This window comes from Ammodytes marinus (assembly GCF_949987685.1).
Source record: "Ammodytes marinus genome assembly, chromosome: 4".
Classification (NCBI taxonomy): domain Eukaryota; kingdom Metazoa; phylum Chordata; class Actinopteri; order Uranoscopiformes; family Ammodytidae; genus Ammodytes; species Ammodytes marinus.
Genome location: NC_137233.1, coordinates 10772341 through 10798633, shown reverse-complemented (window position 1 = coordinate 10798633; position 26293 = coordinate 10772341). Strand labels below are relative to the sequence as shown.

The following is a 26293-nucleotide window of genomic DNA, read 5'->3' as shown; positions in this document are numbered from 1 at the left end:
TTTCTTATGAAAACTGTGGCTTGTGTGTCAGCAGTGGGTCCTCACAGAGCGATACAATCTCCCACCAACTGCACACACGCACACGGGCACACACACACACACACACACACACACACACACACACACACACACACACACACACACACAGAACCCCTTTGTAATCAAACACTAAAAACATCCGCCGATCGTCCTGGCACAACTGTAAACACAGATGTGCTGAAGATCTTGTCATGTAAAAGAAACAGACAATGGAGTACAGAAGGGTCTGCAAAAAAAAATCATTTGCACACATTCGAGACACTTTCTACACATTTGAGAGCTGCTGTAGCCTATAGAAAGATATAAAGCCAAAACATTTGATAAAAGGGGACCCCTTGGAGAACTAATGTATCGGGTGCAATTGCAAATATGGATTCGGATTAACTCTGTCGACTGAGAACAATAAGATTTCAGGATAGGATAGACTCAAACAGCCAGACATGAAATCACAGCATGGCAGTGACATTTTTTGAATTCTTCTGTTCTGTTAGAAATTGAATCCAATGCAGAAATGTTCCTTTCCGTCAAAGACAACACAGCCATTGTCCTCCAGAGAAGGGGATCCTTTCCCCGACAGGCTATCTGCCTTGCAGCCCCAGGCTGATTTGGGCTGCGTAGAGAGGTCACAGGGCACATGCTTAGCCTGGTTTTTGCTGGTGGTCTGTGCACAAATCCCCTAAAACACTACTGAGGTCAGGTGCTCAATTTGCTTAAGCTGATCTGACAAAACAAGTAGTGTATGTTTATTCAGTAGTTTTGTTTCAGAAGAAGCAGGCCACCGCTTTAAGACTAATTTCCACGGAGTGGTAGAGTTTGGTTTGGAAAGGTAGGGCACATGTCTATTTGCTTTTCCACTGTCAAAAGTTGGGAAGGGTAGCAAAATAAGCCTACACTACGTATTTTTCGTCACCCTTTTGTTGGAGTATATATCAATCAAAGCAAAGGAGTCACACAGGTCACCATGAGGAACCAAGCAGGGACCATATTTCAAAAAATATTTAAATAAATAAATTAACACATGTTATGGTACACAGGTTTTACATTGATTGGCCTATATCTATGCTGGTGGGCACCCTCAGCAGCATTCAGAAGGCTGATGGCAGAAGAAATAGGACGTTAAACAGAACTTTACTTAATATGTGTTCAGAATGACTCATGACCTGTCTTAATTTTTGGTCCACCCGTTTTTTCCAGAGGGAGCTCCGGTCTGTCAGCTTGATTCCAATGCTCCAAGACTCCAAAGTCTTAGAGCAGATTTTTACATTGCTGCTGAGGCTATCCTTGTCCGTCAGCCAATACATAAAACCAGCAGATGAAAGAAAATGCTAAGGGACTTTCAAATAAACAAATGATTAAAATAACATAAAACACTCAGACATTAAAATAATTGGGCCGGGCAGTTCCCCGAAACGTCGATCAGCGACGTTGTGGGCGGCTGTTGGCTATGAGACAGCGTTTTAGATTGCCGTTAGCGGAGCTGCTGCTGTGTATAAACACCCAACTTTTTTTTAGCCTGCACACATGACGAACAGGTAGCTGATTATTTTCCAAAAATAATTCTGGATTACAATTGCTAAGTAAGCATTTAACCATTGATTGTCAAGTTTTATATAAGTTTTATATAAGTTTTATATATTCTATATTTGCCTGGGGTCAACACTTCTCAACATAGGCAATTTTGCAGTGTCATAAATTCAAAACCAAACAAATAAATGTCCATTTATCATTCTGGGTGTTTGCATCCCAACATCCTCAATATTGAGCAACCAGTATAGGTAAAGCTGGCACAGAGTTGACCTGCGCTACATGTTGCTCTGATAAGTCTTTGTGGTAATCAAAGCTGAATGTTTCATAGAATGAAGACTAAGCCCTTACTTCCTGCTCAGTTCCACAAAGTCAGCTATCTTTTCAAACGCTGGGACTGAGTTGATGTGGCTGATGAAGGCCAGATGTGGATCGCCACAGCTCACATATTTTCTTTCTTCAGAGAAATTGAGATTTACAGTGTTGCTTTACAAACAGATGATCTGTGGTCTTCCATGACTTACCATTCATGTCACAGGTAGTTCAAAATGTACAAAGCAACACCTTATTTTAGTTTTGAAAGGGATGTTTAACACCACATATATGTTTGTTTTTTATTTCTTTACCAATGACTTGTCCATCAGGAAGGGTCATTGGAAAGGCATGAGGATTGTTGCATCTACAGTATGTTCTGGGCTATTTGGTCCCCGTTGGGATTGTCAGAATCCTAGATTTAAACGTTTTCATACTGTTCCACTCAGAACACATCATAACAGACATTTTTGTACCAGGAAAAAATAATGCAAGACAGGTCCAAAGTGGGACTCAAGCTGTTAAATCCTTCTTTTCTCACTTCGGTCATGTTATACTTCCATTGTTTTGAATGTAACTATTGGAATTGAAGGTTGAAATATGAGAAAAAGCACTTCCCTTTTCCCAGACACCCCCCATTATCTCCCCTTTGGAGCTGCCATAAACATGAGCCATAACACTCCTCCTGTCATCTTCTGTGCACACACTGAATACCCCCCCCCCCCCCTCAAATAAGACAACGTTTCTTTGCACCACGGGCCTGCATCCCATAGGAACTGATTTGGATGCTCAAATTACATGTATTATGAAATAATGTACAGTATCCTATCCTGACCTTCAGTCGACAACACACTAACTAGAAAAAGAAAGTCCCCCTTTAAATGTAAACCAATAGTTTCCCATGGTCAACGACCAGGTGCGTGCTAGTGCCAAATTAAATTTGTCAAAGCCACTTTGTGTTTACACAATAAGACAACCTTCCCTGTATTTTATTTACCTTAAGGAACCAGTTATGCTCAAATGCAGCATTTTGTAAAGGGTCTGTGAGCCACAAGTTCACATCTGAACACTGGAAACATTGATGTGTCCGAAAACAAGCATGTGTGACTTATGTTTCCTCTGCTGTTACGTTTATTCCCGGCCATGTGTGAAGATGTCCAAAATCTGTAATGAACAGCAGGGGAGCCCAGCCTGGCCTCAGTGACTAACTGGGCGCATCCTGCAAATTAGTTTTACATCATATCAGTGAGATCCAGGTTTCAAATCCCCAAAGCCATGTAGTTTCAGAGAAAGCAGGAAGAAGCCACTGATGTAACTTGTCTCTCTCAGGCGTCAGGCCATTCAGATCCCCTAAAGACAACTGGGTCACACAGTAATGCTCATGGATGACAAATTGAGGGTTATGAACTATGAACAACAGAAAATCAAAAGGGCAGCTTCTCAAAACATGGCCATGACCACTGTTGAAAATACCATTTATGCCAAGAAGATTTCAGTGCAATAATCAAAGCCACAGTATAATCCCTGTGTAATATTATGTAGTAAGCAGATTTTGCTTCCATATGTTCTTATTGGGATCCAGATGTGCGAGGAGGTGTTGACATAAAATACGAGCACACTGAAGCCCTTATTTTGGAAGAAATATAAATATCTCAACCATTATCTAATTTATGAGGAAAGGGCTTTTTCGGGTAAGATGAGAGAAAGAACACACAGATCCATACACGTACATTCACAGCCACACATGTTATTTCCCCACACCTGGGGTAGTTTAGGCCGTCGCACCTATGAGCTCAAATCTCTTCTTGAAACATTAGCACTTTTCACTCACACACATGTCTCTCTGTGCTTCAAACACACCCGATAACTCAAATCCAGTGCCAAGGTTGGTATCAACATTACATCATTTTGAAAAAAGTTTAACAATTTTACCCATTCTGGGGGGAATATATGCACTTATATGAATAAGGAATAACTGAGGTGAAACAAAATTCCTGACTGGTACAACGTATTGCATCTCTTGTATGACACAAAAATAATAGAAAAAGACACTCTCCATTCAAGCATCAGAGTTCAGAAGTTCACCGTCACAGACTTTATATCAGCCATCATGGGTACATTTGTAATGTTAAACCCTTTGAAAGGCTCGAATCTGGGAAAGGGTTTGCTCAAGAAGGTGATCTCATGAAGATCTGTTTCTGTAAAACATCTGCTGTTGCTTTTGACAAGAAGAAGCCCAAATCAAATTGGACTAATCAATTGAGATAAGAATACTTTGGGGGAAATTGTAAAAGAGACTGAAAACATCCAGCTTTGTGGTGCATCACAATCAGAATATATGGGTACCAGTTACTATTACAAGCTACAATAAGCACTCAACATATGACATGCTCATGCTGACAATGCTTACATCATGATGTGCACGAATAGGAGCAAAGAGCAGAGGATAGAGTTTGAAAAAGAGATAAAGTAAAAAATAAACAGTAGTTATAAATACACTATTAAATGTTCCAAAGGAGAGAGCCTTGAGGAAACTCAAGAATTTATTTGCAAACGACTGCTGCTGTTATCATTGTGCACATGGCAATAAAGGATATTGAGTCTTGAAAAGGTTGTATAGTCGTAGAGCTGGAATTCATGTTTTTGTACTAACATCACGTTAACAAACTGTATATTCTAGTAGTAGCAGTACTTACTTTAATAACAGCAGTAGCAGTAGTACTGCTCTGTGTCATTAAGCCTATCCGAACTTGAACGACCATATTTAAACATACAGTTAAATAAATCATCAGTACAACAGGCACTAGGACCTGAAGCACTCTACAGTCCGACAGCGCCTGCAGCCGCCGGAACGCTTCTCACCCACTTACTGAACAGTTTTCAAACAAGTGCAAGACTCAGAAAGGTTTGGAATAATTGACATATTTTTTTTGTTGTCCTCCGTACCATCTTTTAGAATTGGACACAAACTGGAATATATTTCAGTGATCCTCGGGGGGCCTTACATCGGTGGAGAAAAGACAGAGCTTTTGCAGAGGTAGAGGGACTTTTTTTACTTTCACCTAAACTGCATACATCTACAGTGACTTGCTATTATATAAAATACAAAGTAAAAAGGTAATGTAACATTTTGCATGAATTAAAACCAAATTACAAAGAAAGGAAAGGGTTTTATTTAGAATATTGAATATGTTTCAAGTTTGAGTAAAACCTTTATTAAATAGAAGAGAAAGAAAGTGTTAAACAAGACAACATTTCCCAGGTAGCAATTAAGACAGTTTCACACTTTTTGTCTCTTTATTTTATAAAAGTTACCTGGTCAGGATTTCATTTAAATGTTCATGTTTTAGATAGCTAATACAGGAGCTTAGTGTTGAAGATCAGACCCAACAGGGAAATGATCATCTCCTCCATCCCCTCAGAAACTGTTGAAGCTTAGCCTCAGGGCTCATCAGGTTACAATGGCACCGATCAGACCTGAACCCGTCTCCTTAGGCTAGTTAAAATTCTCAAAGCATTCCTGCAGAGTTTTTTGTATTTGTAGGGTATGCTGGGTTGAAAACAAGGAGCTAGCTGCAGGGTAGCTTTCTCAAATTGTGTGTGCCAGGGAGTTAAAACAAGTTATTGCATTCTTGACATAATAGTAGGTGATTATGCTCGAGAAGACTTGTGCTGTTATGTTTTTGTTGGTCAATTTGGAACGGGAACTCAATCATACCATCAAATATAAGTATGATTTATATTACCTAATACAATTGCATAAACTTATTTCCTTTCTCTCTTATTGAACACTTAAATTTGTTGATTTACAGCATACTTCTAATGTTTTCTGGAGCAGAGTTTCTTTTTTTATAGTAAGTTGGTGTTTACTGGGGTTTGCATGGGTCTGGCTTTGGGCTCCATAGTAAATACATGAACAGAGACACTCAGTTAAAACCTAAACCACATGGCTATTATCGTTTGGCATGGAAAATAGTGCACTATCAATGGGGAGTCTTCTCTGCACTCAAACAAAGGAGGCAGTGGTCAGTTTACAATGACAAAGAGAGTGATGAAGTCTCAATGCCTAATTAAAAGGTATTTTTGTAAAGGTAGCGAAAGGTATAGAAAGGTTGGGGCAAGTTTTACTTTGTGTGATGGGGAACAGTTTGTCATCAGTTTGTCATCTTTTGAGACATCCTTGAAGTACCATTCAGTTTTTCTGTGTTCAATGCTGCCTTTCTTGACATGGAAAGCTTGAGCATACAGTATGCTATATGAGTCCTTGTGAATTTATTTTCACATTTTAAAATATTTTATTTTATGAATTGAAGATTCCTTCAGTTGTGATAATAATGAGGCATAGTTTCAAAATTAGGCCTGCAACCTTTTCATGTAATATCTTGATTAACGTTTCAATACAATTGTACAATTGTTCACTTTGAACCAACAGTTTAAAACACAAAATATTATATTTAATTTATAATTATAACAAATAGTAAAGTAGCAAATCACCACAAATAATAAGCTGAAACCAGAGACAGTTTGAGGAAAATGTAAAATTTTTAAAGTAAATACCAATTATTTAATTTGATAATCAGCTCAAATCTTTCAGCATTACTCAAACTTCCCTCGCCTAATAAAAATAATAGATTCATATTCATTCTACTGAACCACAAGACTAAACAGTTCAGCTCAGCATCAGTCTTGGCAGGGTCTACACTACAGAACGCTCTTCTTGCACTGCCTGCCGTTTTTCAATTAATTCTCTATGCTAGAACGCTCAAGCAGTGCACCTCTTCCAAGCGCAGTAGCTGCCCTATAAACCCTGTCTGCGATTTGCGTTTTTAGGCGGAGCACTCCAAGTGTCTCAAGTTGCAAACGGTTAAACTTTTGAGGAAAAGTGCCAACGTGTCTTTTCCGAACAACCAATCAAAATGTCTGTTGTTTGTCCCATGTTGACACAATTCGGAATTTTTAGATCTGAGAGAATTGTTTAAATATAAACATAAAAAAAAATGTTGTTCTCAATGTTAGACCTGAATGTGGACTGGAGTTTAGTTTCCCGCGAGTCCACATCTCTGTGGGTTTCCATCTTCTGGTATGCAGAGCTACAGTTTACATCACTGTAGCTTTTTTACAGCATTCCACGTTTCTGAACAATGTGTTCCACAGGTGGATGAACTGGATCTGGCAGACTCTTTGTTACAGATGCTAATGGTCAATATGAACAAAACCAGGGTGTAAAGCGGAGAAACCTGTCTGCATTTGACATCTTTTTCTGAACCAGCTGTGCCGGAGACAAGGTGTCCATTGTAAAAAAGTTGCAGTGATACAGATATATTCTTTTTATATATAGATAAGTTAACCATTGCCAAAAAATATTAAAAATATATGGCGGATTTTAGCTGTTGTGTAAATGACAGTCAACTCCAAAATTCAATAAAGGGATCTTTACATTTTAATAGCGATGATATAGCTTTTTTGTTAGGATTCCCTTATGTTATTTTAAGACTGCTAAATGTGTATTCTATTGGATTAAGGGGAATTGATGCATAAAAACCAGACATCACAATACACACATTAAATAAGAAGACATGTGGCCAAAGATAAAAATTCTGTGGTCACATTCATAACCTGTTATCAGGTTATATTCATTTGAGCAAATGCACAAACTTCACAATAAAAGCCTTTTTAAGAACAATGTGATGCTAACGCTCAAGAATCTACTCACGAATAGTTTGAACAAAGTGCTGAGCATAAACTAACCACTGAGTCACAAAACTCCAGATTATATATTCAACATTCATTTTCCTCCCCATCAATGCCAGAATCCCATTTAAAGCAAATTTTAGAGGACAGCATATTTGGGGTCAAAGCTCAAATTTCAATTTGGGTAAAACTGGAAGAGCAGACCATGTTGAAAATGCAGGCTACTATTTGCCACAAAGTCTCTCTCCATTGGATAGATTGGCTTTGCTCTGCACAATGTCAAACTTTTGGTTCTAGAGCCCTGTGACGGTTCCTTTATGTCTCGTGTCTTTTGTTACAATCCCTATTTTGCTGGATTCCCAAGTTTGTAACAGAGAAAACGTGCATCAAAACCTGATTTATGAAGCGACTGAAAAGGGGTTTTATGTGAAGAATGAATTATAGAATGTACAGCCTACTTCCCGTTCTGCCTATTTCTACAGTCTGCCTCCTGGTTCTCATTTGTTGGAAGTGAAACACAACAGTATTAAGGAAATGCATTGTCACACTCAGAAGAGACACCTGGCCAATCACTGAAGAAAGTGGAAAAACTGCAGGTTAAAGTCTTAAATCTATTTAAATCAACCTATTTAAAGCTGACTGTTTCTTCACATATTTAGGTGTCATCCTACAATTCTTCTCCTGTAACCCCCAAAAGAGCAGAGCTGTAATTGCCAACAATTACAGCAGCATGTATTATTCCTCCCTTCATTGACACTAAACCCTTAATTCTTAATTGCATCAGCATCTATCCTTGCATGCAAACATGTCCCATCGTCTCATGCCGCCCTGGGCACAGTTCAAGGAACATAGTACCCACTTTCAAAACATTCAAAAACATTGAAAAAGAAACATACCGTTTAAACCTCCTGTTCACTACTGTACAACGGCAGAAAATATAATTTCTGTTAAATTATATTACAGTTAAAACCTACTCACGATCCGCTATTTGTACATAAGACAAAAATCCAATGTTAAAACACAGCATAGGCTCTGCATGCCCGGATGTCGCTAGCTATGGTGAGCCATCTTTGTTTACCTATCTTTTGTTTACATGCCCGTTTACAAAGCCTTTTTCAAGGCACAAACTGTATGGACAGGTAGCGGATCGTGAGGAAATATTCACTGATTTTGACGACAAGCTTTCTCCAGAATCGCTGACTCCACCTTTTAATAACAGTTTCAACACCCTACTCAAACGGAAGTCGCTGGTTTTCCTCCCTCTGTGTTGTTAAAGGCAAACTGCTAACACAGATCAATGGGCTTCTCCAACATCCAAATTTGTATTAATGAATCAACGTTTTCAAGCTTGTTATTTGCCCGAGTCTTCACAGACATACTGTAGATTACAGACTAATAGGAATCTAAAGGAATCCACTCTTTGATTTGATCCACTAAAACAAATAAGGCCAGACGGCCACTAAAAGTGACAGGACGAGGACACAATTTTCTAGAAACAGTAAATGTTTGGCCCAGCATCACTTTATTTATCTTCCATAACAGGAGAGGTGAATTTATTTGGACAACATGTACACCGTGATATAAGGATTTGGAAAACTGTGTAAAAAAAACAATGGCTGCAGTCAAAAGCCCAAAAGATGTGTGAGGGTATTTGAGAATCTGTTTGGTCATGGGGAGGGGGGGGCTGATATGTCACACGCAGTGAACCTGGACTTAAAAATAATCGACTTGGAAAGAGAGTCTCAAAGCAAAAATGTATTTAAAAAAGGAAAGGAAATGGAGAAATAATTGGTACAGGAGGGTTGGCGCTTGACAAGGCCCAAAACCAATGTTGTGGCAGTTTTACTGCCAATGTTATTTCATCTATATAAACCCGATATGAGCCTCTTTGGTCACTTTGCCTCCTGGTTTTCATTTAGCAAATGTCTGTTGTGACACACAGGAGAGTCACCGCAAACAGAAACAGACCGCAACCTAATATATACCAGGACAACACATTAAGATTGTTCCTATACCAGAAATATATTGTGGATTATGTTTTCAGACTAACATAGCCACTAAAAACACTCTGTAAATCTTAACATGTTTAAAATGGAGTTCCTCAGTAATACTACAGACATACAAAAAGAGCAATAAACACAAGTGTAAGCAAAGGACTCATTTTTACTTTTACTTGCAAAATAGTCGGCTTGTTTGTTTCTTAGCAGAATTCCTTAAATGTCAAAGATTTTTCTGGCAGTTTCTAATACGCAAATAATGGACTCAATTTAGGATCAGAGTGACTGTGAACACAAAGGATGTGCAGGTCTGGCCAAATAATCTGTCCAAGCGTTGAAAGCCATATCTGATCTGGCATCTGCCGTTGTAATGTCCTCCAATAACCGAATTGGACGTAATCCTGAAAAACAAAATCAGCGCGGTTACAGTGATTATCGGCATGAAAATTTGAGACAGCTGCACTTTACCGAAACCATTTTTAGGTTCAACTTTTCACTGGGCCAAAACGAATTCACAAGTAGACATAAATGATAATATATAGTTGATCCCAGGAGAACTGAGGTCTGCCAGGGTTTGAACACTGAATGCACAAACCTAACTTCCTCGGCTGCATGATGAAATCCATGAACAACACATAAGCAGCTGACCCCCTTCAGGTCATTGTAAAAGTTTATTTAAATAATTTGTACTCAAGCGGAACCTGTATCCCCATCGAGCCTGTTGTGTTAAGTTTAATTGTGTAGAGAGACTGGGCCAGCTGTGTTTCCTCTGTGCTGAGACCTAACACAGCTATCAGTGAGTAATGAAACCATCCTTGTTAAATCTGCCATTTATCGTACTCATGTGGTTGTTTCTGTCATAGCGAGGGATTATATTTCATGTGTCAGGATTATTGGCACTTTGAAGAAAGATGTTGTGCACTTTGCACACATGTCACACAAATTCTCTAGCTGTTTTCACTTTTCTTTGACGTCAGAAAGTTCAATAGAATTTATTTTGCATGCAAGTACAGATGTATGATCCACTGTATAATCGGAGCGGTCAATGAGAAGTTTGTTCTATGTCATCTTGTGGGAAATGCTTAGCTTGTAAATACTAAATCAAACATTTCAGATGTATCCTATCACAGGAAACATAAACACTAGGCTATTGTCATCCACATGTTGCAATCAAAGTGCATGTTCTCAGTGATAGTTTCTCTACTTAAATCTTTTTTTTAAAAACAGGCCTAATGCAGTCTTTGAGCCTTTGCTGACTGACTGGACCTCCCTGATCCTCTCTTTGGCTCCACTCAGTTCAGTATCAGTTTGGACCTGATGCAGTGTTCTGGTCTCAGCTCCAGGCAGACTTTCACACATCTGCCTTAAATCACAACCGACTGCCAGCAGAGGCCCCGTTTCTCAAGCAAAGGGCATATTATGTTGGAGACACTTTCTCACATAGTTGTCTGATAACAGTAAAACAGAAAATTGCTTCAACTAGATGCAACAGAACGTCAGTCAGGGTTAATTATGTACTTCAATTGCTTGCTATTATCCTGCTTAACGTTTTGTTTCCTTTGACTAGTTGCCAAAAGACAAAATAAAACAATTTCACTTCCCCACAAGCTGTGGACAAGCAGAGGCAGGTTAAGTTAGAGGCTCAACCATAAAGGTAATCTGAAATCACGAGCGTAATTGAGCATTGCAATGTTCACATTTTTGTTGAAGCAAATCATCCAATACCACGTGCAAGCAAGTGTGACACGTCTATTTTGTTACTCCAAGCTAAGTACCAAGTACAGTATTTGATTGTATCAGTAGCCTTAAAAACAGGGCTATAAAAAAATTAAAAATTAAACACTTTCAAATTTCACTAACATAACTTTAAGTTAGTCTGAACCCCGTGTGTTAAGTTGATAATGTTTTGTTCAAAATCTGCAAATAATTAATCTTAGCAGACATTTATGACCTCAACCGAAGCTGCATTTTGTCACTGATTAAAGTTTTTCCCGAATAACATACAACATAAGAAAAGCTTTTTTTTTTTTTTTTGACTGAGCTGTCTGCAGTTTATCTTCTGAGCAAATTCCCTGCAGTGTCTTTAGACCATTGCCAGCTATCACCTGTTGCTGCTGTGCTGTTTGTTGGTGTGTGCACAGGGCTTTGTCCAATAGATTCCAATTTGAATACACTGAGGGCTGCCTGATGCAAGATCTGTATCCTGAGAAAACACCATATCTACAGTGGGCCATTGGGAGTATCAATGAGAGAGCAAGAACTAAACTGTCATTCACATTTGTGTGCCGAACCACGGACAAGAAATATTTCAGTAATCAGGAACAGTTCTCACAGACTGTAGTAAAAGCTACCCCTGTAGTAAATCAGAATATTTACATGCCTCTCGATTTTTCCCCCAATTTTAACCCCTACTTCTTTTTGTGAACTGAGTCTGTGCCATATAAAAAAAACAGCCCTAGGAAAGAATATACTGTACAGTTACCAGAGCAACAAAATGAAGTACCATTTATCTCTGAATGAAAACACAATTCGAGCAAAGAGTTGTTTATACATTGTCATTCCCTCATCTTCCTGCCTGTCCATGTCATCATCACAGAAGAGCTGTGTACATGGTCAATTGAGAGTGGTTGAAAATAACAGGACATACTGCAACAACTGAGAAGCTAAATGCTTTGCCAGTAACTAGAGTCAAATTATTGTGGCAGGCAGCAATTTGGGGACTAGCAATTTAGACAAAAAATATTTAAAATAATTTCAATTTCACATACAGTTGATTAGATAAAAACATCCATGAAGGAAAATGTCAACTGGGGCATTTTTACAGACATTTTTGGTGTTTCGAATAATCGGTTCAGCAGATCAATCGGGCCTATTATTGTCATTTTGAGATCATTGGCATCGGCCGTTATCTGCCATCCAGAGGCCGATTGTTTTTAAAAATGTAACCCGTATCTAACCCAAATATTTACCTTGTATGTTTTTCTATTTCAATAATCACAGACTGCTGGAAAGTCCCTTATTGCAATATTTTAATAAGCTAAAACTAGAGAAGGCCAAGGGAAATAGACCACTACTTTCGTTACTAATCAAATTATGTAGCATTTTTGCTGAAATTTTGACAAATTCCACAACGGTTTATTATTATGATCTCTAAAATCAAAGTCATGGACTTCATCAATTCCACTAGGTTGTACTTAATGAAATATTCTCCTTTCTGCCTCCATTTTGGTAAACCCCATAAAGTTATAGCAGAAATTACAGGTTTTTCCGAAGTTAGACATTTTGAATATTTTTTCAGCACCACCGGGGAGAACATTTCCAGTATTTTACTATATGATATTAAGGATCAAAATTCTTGACAAAGCCGTTTTGGAAGTAACAAAAGGGGGGAAAGAAGAGAAAAAGGACGAAAGATTTTTTTAAATAAGTAAAAAAAGGAAACTAGCTTATATCATGAATGTACAGTCAGTAATAATAATGGATTGGATTTATATAGCGCTTTGCTTAGCACTCAAAGCGATTCACAGGGTTCCAGTTTCCATTCATTCACACACAGTCATAATCGGTGGCGGAAGCGTGGCTACCATTTAGCGCCTACGGCCCCTCCGACCACCACAAACATACAGCAGTCATACACATTCACAATCAACAAAACAGTAGCATTCCTGTTCTTAATAAGGATCCCCACAGTTTGCTTTGGCTGTCATTCCATGAACCTCCGAGTTTGAGGGCTTAAATTCAGCACAAAGAATACGTTTCAACCTGGTGAGCAGTTGTGCAAGAATGACCACAGCAACGTAATGAGCAGCATGTCATTCAGAGGCCATTGGTGGCTTTCAGATAAAGTCACCTGCACCTCCCATTCTCTTTGAATGAGAGCCAGCCCCTGGTGGATCAGGTTACTAGAAGGGCCTTGTGACTTTTACCATATGAATGAAGCCACTGCCATTTTTTTCAGGGGGAGGCAGATTGTTCGTGGTCTGCAGACTGAATTGTGCAACGAACCAGGGCTGCCTGTCAGTCATCCCAGGCAGGGCTCATTAAACTGACTCCATTAGAGCTAATGAGTTGTAGGTCAGTGGTTGTGGGTGGCCTCTCCATTCAGGGGTAACAGACCACATAACTGATTGGCTTGATGATTCAGTAAATTCACACCAACAAGAGAGTACCCCGTTTTGGTGGGGTATGTTGTCGAACCAGTTGACCAGACCAAGCTTTGATCCGGTCGTTCAGTTCTCCACAGTATATAAGAGAAGTTCATTATCAAATGTGGCAAGTTGGAACCATGGCCTTCGTCCTTCCGTGTCAGCTCTTCCTGCTCAGCGTCACCGCGCTCATGCTCAGCGTCTTACACCAGCCGTGCTCTCAGATGCCGTAGATCACAACCTAATGAGAGCTTCTGTGTGACGTCAGTACTGACCTTGTCTCTTTTCTAGCCCAGCTGACATGAACATTCATATACCACTTAGCACACACTAAAGCTCCACCCCTAGTATTGTAACAGTAACATTAACATTGACACTGAGTAATCTTCAAGTTAGAAATTAAAAACAGAATAACCCTTACTGGTCAGATTCTCCTCCGATTGATGATTCTGGAAGACTAGTAGGACCAGGATGCTTGATAGGCGCAGATCTAGTTGGGCCCTGGATTGCCATTCCTGTGGATTCTGTATTTTGGTAGCTGGAATGCAAGTAAAATAATATTCAGAATGCCAGAAAATAATTGACAATCATGTTTAGAATATCAGCACTTTCTGTAATGTTCCTAGATGTTATTTTGATATTATTTGATACTATTGGCTCCATCATACTTGTCATTTACAAATAAACTGTGCACAACAGATTGTGTTCTTTCTTTTAGGAAGCCTTGTCCCGGGGATTAGCAGTAGATACTGTAGATTGCAGCCGACTCCAGATCACAGCAAAGTAGGCCAAAAGGCACCAATCAATTTGGTGCACCTCTATAGCTAAGCAATCATCGATCTGGGGTTGATTGCTTGAAGACGACAGCTAACAAAGCCCTTTTCAAACAACAAGCTCCCCAATTTTCCAGCCATATTGGAACTAGCAGTTGGGATTTAGCTGACGTTAACCACTCAATTTAGTGTAGCAAAATAGCCTTCTGCAACGTAACTAACGTGGCAATGCTACGTTAGTTACTTTGCTGTTTGTCTGCCTCAGCAATAAAGTTAACCTGGCTAACCTTAGGTAACAGACGGCGTAAACCACAATATAAAGTTATTAACGAACATAATTATTTCACATGCTTTGCAACAGGAAGAAAGCCACATCTGTGTAGCTTTAGAGCCGATGTTTATCCTGCTTTTCGTCCGACTTGGTCCAATTCTCGTTTTGCCTGGCGGGCTTCAGCTGATAGTACTCTCTTTTTTTCTTACATTAAGTCTGACTTGGAGTGTGTGTTGACGTGGTTGCCGCGGTCTCTTGTTAGCAGACTCCATTTCCATATAAACGCGATGCTCTGTTGCCGCTGTATGTTGACGACGTGAGAGTCTAAAGCTGAAGAAGGCACCCGAGTTGGGAGCGTGCACGCATGCTAATCACGAGAGAGTGCTCGACCCGGGGCATCTCAAATGAGCTAACCACAGTGAGCCACAGGCTCCTTAGAGGCAGATAGCTCATATAGCTTATGTAACTGCCTCATAGGAATTAAAAAGCAGGATTTTTCCTGCATAGAGAAATTTTCGGGTGTTTTGAAAAACTTATAGATGACGAGAATAAAAAGTAAAACTAATTGCGTTGTCTGAAAACACTTCAGACTCACACAACAGACTAAAATAATGTGTAAGATATGTCACACGCGGACACGTGAGTCACGACAGAGAGAGATAAAAAAAAACGCTTTTGTAACAGAAATGTTGACTACTACACCTTTAAGTTGACTTATACTATGACTGAGTTCCATTACCCAAATTTCCATGATATTTATCATAGCAGAACAATATTTAGGATGTCCCAATACATGATGTCAAATGCAGAATACCCAGATGTACTACTACATTCGCTAATATTTTGCAGTGTACAAACCAACATGCAGCCAGCATTCTGACCCACAACCCTCTGCACAGATGTCGTCACACTGTGTTATGGCGAAAAAGTATGTGTCAAGAATAAGTTTTATGGACAGCTGCAGTAGAGTACAGTATAGTATTATTACCACCTACTGGCCAGTGGCCTGGCATGATGACATCAGCGTTATCAATTGTATTTTGAGCTGCTGTGTGTAAGGAGAGATATTCTTAAACACCAATGTGAGGATGGGATTTTTTTCTGTTGAATATTTGTGTATGGACATGGCCGCTCAGTGAACACCTTCAATAGCTTTGCCAGGCAGTGTGTGGGAATTCCCAATCAACATCAAAACAACTCCAAAAAAGGCTATTACAGAAATGTACAATAGGCTAGCCTTATATCTATTCAATTGAGATTGAATAAATAAATCCAAACCCAGCATCGGACCGTTTTCAAGGCAAGCAGTTACGCAGCAAGAAAATTGATTGTAGCCTAAATAAAACAATTATTGCTCTATTCCAGTACCGAGGACATCGACATAAAATATCAAGTGAGTTTAAAACAAAGATAAAGCCATAACCAAACAGGAATTAGATTGCATAACCGATACAGTTTATAATTATGCCACAGTAATACTCAAACATTCAAATGATCATCCCTGATCCCTCACACACACATTTAGGCTAAATAACTTCCCAGATTGTCTTACATTACCAATTTAGAAACACATCAGGCTAACATAATTTGGGTTTCAATTGAAATATTTAGCAAAAACAAAGCTTGAGAACCAATGTCAGAAACAACAAGAAACTGATTCACATTAATCAGATGCAAAAGTAAAAGACAGAGCAACCAAAAAACTGAAAACTACATAACAACCATACAAGCAGTGTAGGCTAGGCTACTGACTGCACCAAGCTAAAACGTGTTTACCATTAGCTAAAATAACTTAGCCTACTTAGCTTTGTGATGTGAAGCATTGGTCCTCGGCATTTCAGCTTGGAATAACCTTGGGGTTTTAGCTACCCAGGAAGTCCAAAAACTTCAGTTTCACCATTGTGAAGAAACGTTTTCAAGAAGACTCTGGCTGCAGGTGTTACACCTCTGGCGTCCAAACACGGTTATTAACTCACAGGTAGGTTAGGCGTATAACCACGACATGGTGTTTTTTTGCATATGGACTAATGGGCCTATGAGCAGCAGTCACTTCGCCTATAGTTTGCGAACGATAAAAACAGTGACAGTTTAAATAACCCGCCCGGGTCCCAACTGGAAGGGGGGGGGGGGGGGGGGCTCCATATGAAGATGTGAAGCGAGCGGAGCTGCTGGAAAAAAATAAGATTAGGCCTACACGTTGTATTTCATGATATCCCCAGGAAAGAGACACAAACCTTTCCAGGATAATTTCACACTACCTTAGGTCCATATTGCTGTCAGTTTTACTTATTTTTTACTACGTTTTAGACTACATTTAGTGTCACATAGGCTAGGCCTATGGCAACATTGTTCAAGGCTACTAAAATACCCATGACCCTCAGCTGCCGTTACAAGATGCTAAAATACTTACGCAGGCTAAGTAGAAGTCCTTACAATTAGACACCAATATATAAACACACAGTTTTAATTAAATTCCCTCAGGAACATCTGTGAGAGCTGCTGAAAGTTGGGGTACCAGGAACCTTATCAGTGAAAAATTCTGAATTTATTGCAAGCATTTTTTTCCCGCCAAAACCACTAACCCTAACCTGCCATTACCTATTTATTTTTTTACGTATAGGCCTACATTTAGCATCATAACTCCTGAACCAAACATGATAACACATAACAGGTGATGTGTACCCATATGTGTTCGTTATCAGGGATAACAAACAATATCATACAACATCAGAAACTGTTTAGGTGAACTCAATGATCTTGCGAAAATGAAATCACAGTATCTTAGAACCTAATTTTGTTCATTAACCCAGGCATAGGCTAATGTGTCTGTAAAATAGTATAACAATATTCTATATCCCCTACAGAGAAAAACTGTGATGTATTCCTCAGCTTTTGTCCCAAATCAAAGGGGGTGGGGAGCACAACCATATCAGAATATCCTCCTAAACAGGCTTTCAATAATGGTTTTGGAAATGTTCCACTGGGATCTTGTTCATGCAGTGTTATTGTTGGCACATTGTCCTGCAAACATCCTGTCCGACATCTTCCCAGTGGTGTTTTATTGAATTAGGTCTTCAGTAAGCTAAAATCAAAACAAACGTAACATGAAGCAGTGCCTGTTCCATTGTGCAGCAGATTATCCTGCCGAAAGCTTCAAGTAGTTCCACACATGAGGGTGAGGTGTGCCAAAAAATAACACTTCCGTCCTTCACTATTCCACTCTCCTGTTGTCAGGTGGTCGTGTGCTGCTGCAGCCCATCTGCTTCCAGGCTGAGTGAGTATAGTGCTATGTGCGATGCCCCAGTGCACACTAATGTTGAACAGCGGTGTTATGTGCATATTTGTGGCCCACCTAGAAGCGTGAATGAATGTTGCCATCCAGTCTTCTCTCACCACAGGGACCAGATTTCAGCTGGCTGCATGTTTCTTAACCACTGAGACATTTGTTTTCTATTAGAAAGCATGTTCATATCTCAAATAAAATTAAAAGGTTGTTGTTGAAGAACTTAAATATAACAACATGAAGACAGTTTCTTAGTATTTGATTTAGCTCAGCTGCTGGAATTAATAGAAGTTCAATCAGTTTAAAACATCTAATCAACTACAAAGTCATAGTTAAAGTTTAAGTAAAGATTCAAACACTTAAATTAAAGATAAGATATGTCACACCTTTCACAAACCTTCAATTAAATATGTATTATATTGTGTCACAAAACAATCCCAACTCGAGGTTCACTCAATTCACATTTAGGATGAGGAAGGCAATGCCCAAAACATCCATGATGAGGAACGGAAAATTTAAAAAAATGTTAGAGGAAAATTTGTTCTTTGTCTCTCTGTGTATAGATTTTGTTTCTCCTTGCTGGGGAGGCGATGCGTATGAAGGCAGTGAGTAGAGCCTGTTTCTCCTTTGTTTTGTTCAAGGTCCACAATATTTATCCTGGCTGTCATGCAGGTGGATCTGTTAACGTGTGTGCTCTTTGTGGTTACAATCATTATAATTATTATGATTCAATCTATGGCACTTTAAGGTCTTCTCCCTCTGGAAGACATGGCTTGAAGTTTGCTACTGATCTCGCACATGGCAGCAAATCCATATCCATGACGACTGAGAAAAACTCCAACTACTGATTCTTTGGCACATGAAATAAATGTTACATAGTATATTTATACGAATAGCTGCCATATGTGCATGTTCTGTATGCATTTTAGTTCCATAAACAACCTTGAGAAGTGTCAGTGTTAAAAAAAATTGAGTACACATCTGGAACAGGCTTCTCCTAAGTATCAGGCTTAACACCAACAGCAGTTTGGGAATTCCTCATTCTCTATGTTTGCAGAGTTCATTGCTTTGATCCTGCAGAAAAAGATGAACATTTGTTACTGTTAGATTTCTGTGGGTTAAAAGGATAAAAGGACTTAAAGGTGAAGTAAGCGGTTTATTTGTGTTAATATATGTGTTATATCACTCCATATTCCTACAGCAATCACTTCAACAGAGTGCGGACTTCATATCGCAGGTCTCCAAGTCATTCTGATTTGCAGTAATAGCCCATTTAAATTGTTGTAGTATCCCGATTTTTTATCCAATCAGGAGAGAGAACGCTACCAACCGTCACTCGTCTCACTCATATATACTATATACACTCTATGGTCTCACTGCCGGTGCACGCCAGAGCAACAGATGAGTGAATGTGTATGCTCCTACAATGGCGGAGCAGGTAAAAATCCTTCCCGATGTCTGTTTTGATGGTTTTTATCATGTTTTATCCGGTTTTATCACACTTATGGATCTGACATGATGCTAGATAACTTGCTGCTTGAAGACCGCAATGCATTAATGTGGTGACGTAGGGACGAGCGAGGGGACTGCTGACTGCAGTAACTGACAGGAAGTTAGCTAAAAGAACCATTCCGCTTACATCACCTTTAACTAGAGCACAATTCAGGGTTGAACAGCCAGTCCTGCTGATGAAAGGTCACCGGTTTGTGTCCCATGGCAGCCAGAGACCACCGTAAAGCAGGAACACTTTCTGTAACAGTGATTCTTCACAGGAGTACACTGGTGTCATTTATATTTACAGCCCATTTACTTCTGTTTAAGCATAACTTACATTCCTTTCCATTACTTCTAACCCCCATCAGCCATGTGTTAACATTGACTGCCTGCAAACAATATCTTTAAACTAAATTATGAATACAATTGAGTTTTTTTAAGGTCTTTTCTAATCTTTTCTTTATTTTTTTTTACTTTTGCGTCACTGGCAGTCAGGTAATTGACTTTAAGTGAGGAGAAATATTACGCGTAGTGCTGTCACTTAAATCTAGTGCACTTGAGCGCAGTGACATGAGGCTAAAACCAGATGACAAAACAAAATTGCAGCTTGTGGTTTACTGTGATGGATTATCCAGCTTGAATGGCGAATGCTGTGTCGAAAATGATTCATGGCACTGTTAATGTAAGAAATCAAGCCTAATGGAATAATGTAACAGACAATGAACAGATATCCAGACGTAAGAAATGGTATGTGGTGTTCAACACCATTGACTCCTTTATAGCCGGCTCATACACAAAATTCCTAAATGATCTGGTTTCTACTTGTTCTCAAAACGTCTTATGTCTTGCGAGCGTCTCAACAAACCTATTAACACTCATGTATAAAAGAATAACATGAGTATAATAAGACTAACAGACTTTACAACGTTAAACTACATAGATAACCTACACTATGCAGGTCTGCTTCTTTGTTTCAGTATGTTCAGTATGTGAGGATCTGGTGTGCGGGAATAACCTATTAACTTTCTCTTTCCCGTATTAGCCTCAACCAAGAATGTGTTTACAGTGGGTTTTATGAGCCGGATGAGACACTTTCTGTGCTTGTCTCTCAGCAGGGGGATACAGAGCGGAGGTTGGGCTGCTGGATGGGGGCCACAACCAGGCCTGATGGCAGGAGCACAGACCACAGCCAGCTCTAACCGCCACCTCTAGAAGCTGCCGCAGAGGGGCTACAGTTCACCTGGAGACACTGCAAAGGTATAGAGATGGAACAATGGCACTGTCCTATATCAAATATAGCATACGGGTCTATCGATGATAAACACAAAATACCACACCTTATTTTGCCACATTTAAAGCATTCCATTGAGATTGCTCACTACACAATGATACTGGTTTTATATTGGAGGCCTGCATTGGTCCAAGGTAAAAAGGTAGTTTTATTTAAAGTAATGTTTTCACAAAATCTAATTTAGGCCTTAAAAATTAACATTCTGACTCTATGGTTTGTTCTTTAAAACCATAAACTTAAATTTTCAGTATTCTTACTTACACCTGTGCTTTTCTGCTGTGACCCTTAAAATGTCATGTACACTCAAATCAAATCGAGGGGACATATTTGTTTTTCATATGTATATGCATCACATTCTATAGCGTATTAGTAAAATGCTTTAGGTCCTAATTTAATCATTAATTTATAACTTTTAGTTGTAACCTCAATTGAAAAAGGAAACCCTGACAAGATCATTTGCCTCCTGTGTTTATTACGAGCCTTTTACTTCCTTCTGCAAGATAGTTGTTGCCATTGGGTAGGCTCTGTGCTCGTTTAAAGCTTTTTTCTCCCTTTCATCTCCTTTGTCTTAGCTTTTTATCCACTGGATAGATGTTTCCTGTTTCCTGCTTTAATGCAATCTTCCTGTGTGTCCTAAAGCAAATACAAATTGGTACATAATTTAAGAAACCAAATAGAGACCGCTCTCCTCTGCAGTGGTCTGTTTATAGCAATTACACTAATCATCCTAAAAATTATGTCGTAATGACTTTTTTTTTTTTTTCATGTCCGATGGTTGCACCCCACACAGGGAGAGAGAGCAAGGTGTGAGGTTAGACACTAACCTTAATTAAACACAAAGATTTATTGATGTAATCACAGCTGGCATTGTGTGTCCTTCAACAAGCTCTGATTTGTGTTTGGATTTGCTGTGCCAACCACTTTGATTCACGAGCCTTCGCCCTGATACCTGAGGCAAACTTGGCATATGATAAAAACCTGCCTGACAGAACCTGTTAGTGGGGCCATCCCAGGTGTTAACACGCCAGTGATCCCTGATATACAGCATTAAATACCGTAAACAGCCGGTCTGAAGGGACGTCACAACAGGTATTTCTTTGGGCAATATGACTCGCATTCACATGGATAACTTAGATACACATGATCTATTCATGTACATGATATTATTTAATGATTAACAAAGGTTTTTCTCTATTTCTGAAGAATTAAATCAGTTTTTTTCCTGCTGAGTCAATGACAAATCATCCATTCCTTTTTACACTTTGAACATTTTGTAACTGTGAGCGGATTGTGGATATCATTTGGAATTGAGAGACAAACATCTCAGAAAGATTATGGATATTCAAACTTCAACATACAGTGGTACCTTGCCATTGGTAACCATAAATTAAAAACTATGGCATAAAAACAAAATATTGAATTCAAATTAAAGTTTACGTCCTGCATACAAATGTTTGGTTGCATTCTCACATCTCCTGTGGAATAAAACTGAGAAAATACCATTTTGTTGGAGTGACAGGGCCATCATCATCATGCCACTGTGTTCAATACAGAATATTTTAGACACTTCACTGTGGATGGTATTACAAATAAAACATTCAACCACTTCCTTTTAACATCTTTATTTATTTCTAAAATCTCTTTACCATGCCCTAAGCTTAAATATTTGACTGTGATCCAAATGATTAGACCTTTTACCATCTGTAACATAAACATACCTGACATTCCTGGGAATCTCCTTTTTGGTGAGAAGTTTGTGCAAACTCTTTACTTGTAAATGAGCATTAGGTAAAGGCCTTTAATAAAGGACAAGATGTACAGACATGTTCCCTTCTGTACCTTGATACTGCACTAGAAACATACAAAAAAGACAAGGGTTGAATTCCCAAGGAACTTAAAATTTAATTGAAACCTTGGTTCTCTGAGTAAAGATACTATCTCTGCAGCTCAGTACATATGGAATATGTAAGAGAGTGGAGAGATAGTCCGAGACAATAGAGAACATGATATTCGTTTCAATTCAACATACTGAAAAAATTAAAAACTAAGGAAAAGTCAAAATTTCAAGGCAACTGTCTCTCCACATAATTTTTGAATTATGAGGCCAAATAAAACAATTTGAGGAAAACTGGCCATATGTGAGCCAATTAAATACCTTTTGTTGAGATCATCATTCATTCTGACAATATATATGTTATATGTATAATGTACTTTGAATATACTTCAAATTTGAGTTCTACATACTAATAATTTTAAACAACAACCTTTGTGTTAACTTATACACATGCAAATAAACAAACAAAAAAGTTTTTCAAAATGTTAATTCAAACATTTAACGGTGTTAAAAACTGTCAGAAAAACGTACTGAAAAAATAAATAAGTTGACACAACTTAATTCTTAGCATGTAGAACTCAAAACATAAAAAGTTGAATTAAATATGAATGATAAGTTATCTCAACGCAAGATGTTTTTGTTTTCCTTTAAACTTAAGAGTTTTAAATCTAGGGAGGACAGTTTTCTTGTAATTTTATGTTTTCCAAACCTTTACATTTTTTACAGTGTTCTTGTTGAAGTGTAACAGGAGCAGTCACTGTGTTTTCTTGTTGACACCTTCAGGTTGAGTGCCCCATGAGGTCGTCCATGCTGGTCCTGTTCCTGCTCTTCAGTGCCCGGGCTGTGGCCGTCATCGGAGGAGACTCTTGTGTCGCCACGACGGCGCAGCAGCAGCAGGATCCAGGCAAAAACAACCCCAACTCCATCCCTGCAGTGGACCCCAAACTATTCACCAAGCGCCGCTACCGCTCTCCCAGGGTGCTGTTCAGCGCCCTGCCCCCTGATGCAGACCCGGCAGGGGGGTCACAGGGTGCAGGCAGACGGACACGCAGGCGAGTGGACCAGCCCCAGCATCGCGGAGTTTACTCAGTGTGTGACAGCATCAGCGTCTGGGTGGGCAACAAGACCAGAGCCACGGACATCACGGGCCACGAGGTAACAGTGCTGCCTGACGTGAACATCAACAATGTCAACAAGAAGCAGTACTTCTTTGAGACAACGTGTCACAGCGCCAACTCGGTCTGTCTGGGAATCGATGCCAGACACTGGAACTCCTACTGCACCAACTCACACACTTTTGTGCGAGCGCTGACCTCCTTCAAGAAGCTAGTGGCGTGGAGGCTCATACGCATCAACGTGGCCTGTGTGTGTGTGCTGAGCCGCAAGTCGTGGCGCCAGTGAAGACTGTCCATGCACATCATACAAACACACACACACACACACACACACACACACACACACACACACACACACACACACACACACACACACACACACACACACACACACACACACACACACACACAATCTCAGTGAAATGCAGTACACAAACACAGACATACTCATCACCAAAGACGTTTAACCTTCTGCACAAAGTAAATTATTGGTATATGTCAAAGCATCAGGACTGCATGTATATACACCAGGCCTGGGTCAGTTTGTAGCGTTTGTTTTCTAACAGTTTCAATCGTTAAGGGGTTGTCACTTAGAATCTGAGGTTTATAATGTTCGACCTGATCGCTAAGCCACCATTTGACAAACTATCTACAAACTAAGAATTTCACTTAGAGAGCTGCTCGAATGATTTGACACATCAAAGTCCTCAAAGAGATCTCCACAGTTCTCTTAAATGTAAGCAAATTGTAAGTAGCAAGATTGCTAAATTTGTGGCAACACATTCCCACACTAACTATAAAAGGGCTCTGTAGATGTCTACTTTTGTCTCGGCTTGGGTTCAGATGAGCCGCAACTGAACCGCACAAAAAGTGTGACGATGTTACCTTATCAGATGAGCCGGTCTGTGAGACAGACTCGGAATAGTGGTATTTGAGAGGAAATTCCTCTCAGATGTCTGATTTTCTACCATGACAATCTGCAAAGGAAAGAATTTAAAATATACCACTTGGACCACCCAAGTGGTATATTTTGTGTGTATTTTATGATGTTTAGTCCAGTTCCACATAACCTTAAAGCTCCTTTCAGCCTATGCAGGAGGTTCAGTAAATGTCACATACAATAAGAGTTGATTTCTACAGGACCTAATCACTGGGTTTAGATCAAATCACAGGTTCATTTTCAACTGCAGCTTCCAAACAGCAATGTTTTTTATGAAAGGACACAGTTTTGTTGAAGAGAGAACAGGTCTAAACTGGTCTTAAATCCTAAAGTTTGAAGTTTATCCTAACAACACAATCATGTTAATTATAGTATTCATTATAGCATTGTATCGTCCTATAGCACATCCCACTCTAAGTAGACTGAAGTACATTTTGACCCAGGTCTGATATAAGCAAAACTTTTGTTAAAATGTTGTTGATATTGTTATTTATTAAACACTTACATACATGCACTGTGTGTTTTTATTACTGTATGGATGGAAGGCCCGGACTGAGTTACCCCCTTTAGAAATGTAGTCTTTTGGCCTCTAGATGGGAAAACAAAGAGTAAACCCATATGGGTTCATTTTACTACCAATTTGGTATTTTGGCGTTGTTACGTGTTTTTCTCCTGCTCTCCATTCTACTGTAGATATGAAACAAAAAGGAAAAAGATCAATGAGACTGCGCATATTTTATCACGCCAACTGACAATATCATGGCTTGCCATTTTCTTTGTTTTGGCAGTGACTTTTAAGTGCCGAGATATTCCGTCAGCATTGGTTGTGATTCTTGTTTTAAGGTTCTTGGCCCAATCCTATCACAGCTGACATTTAAGATTTCTGGTGTGAGTTCAGGGAGCTTGGAGGAAGAAATGGAAACAGAGATAAATATAAATGAAAAAAGGCTGCTGAGATTGTGTTTCTGGAAATATTTTAGTAGAGGTATTCCAACTAGAGCTAGTCTACCGTTACACTTCAAAATAAGATTTTTAAGAGCCAACCATAAAGCTATGGCATCTCCAAAGCAATGCCTTAAAATAAAATGCAACACCTCCCTCTAGGGGTCAGATGCTGAGACATGTTGGATATGTAATCAAATAAAACTTTCTGTCAATTACATGTAAACAAATAACAGTTGATATAAAATTACAATAAAGTCCTGTTCTTGACTTTGGAAACACCCCATGAGGCTCATGCCTCATTGCAGACCCGGTTTGTAATCCGGCCCGGGTGGCTCTCTGCATATGATTCCCTTCTATTCCCCATTTAATTTCTCTCTCCTAAAAAAAAGGATTGCAGCAAATGTACACAGTTAATACTTAAAACAGAATATTCATAACAATGTTGATATATAGTATTATAATAATAATCAATTTTTAATATAAGGGCATAAAATGTAGCCTAATTAGTCACATTTCTGAAAAGTGACAAGAATATCCATCCTTATTTTATGTTACTGTAACTAATTTAGACAAACCACAGCCAACAGTATGTATTGTCACTGCACACTCTGTCCACTAGATGGAAACATTGATATGATA

At 39.1% G+C, this 26293-nt stretch overlaps 1 protein-coding gene across 2 annotated transcripts; it reads left to right on the top strand.

Moving 5' to 3' along the window:
* Window positions 1–4824: 4824 nt before the first annotated feature.
* ngfb (nerve growth factor b (beta polypeptide)) lies at window positions 4825–25018 on the top strand. Of its 2 annotated transcripts, none has more exons than XM_080026350.1 (3): window positions 4825–4912; window positions 20642–20786; window positions 23438–25018. In XM_080026350.1, exon 3 carries the CDS (start codon window positions 23450–23452, stop codon window positions 24053–24055), a length of 606 nt encoding a protein of 201 aa, XP_079882476.1. In that variant the 5' UTR covers window positions 4825–4912; window positions 20642–20786; window positions 23438–23449; the 3' UTR covers window positions 24056–25018. The 2 variants fall into 2 exon arrangements, with proteins under 2 accessions (XP_079882476.1, XP_079882477.1); XM_080026351.1 differs by lacking the exon at window positions 4825–4912 and adding an exon at window positions 17990–18026.
* The last annotated feature ends 1275 nt before the right edge of the window (window positions 25019–26293 follow it).

Bases quoted from the DNA above. Each gene is read 5' to 3' on its own strand.
- ngfb (XM_080026350.1), top strand. From the start codon at position 23,450: ATGAGGTCGTCCATGCTGGTCCTGTTCCTGCTCTTCAGTGCCCGGGCT.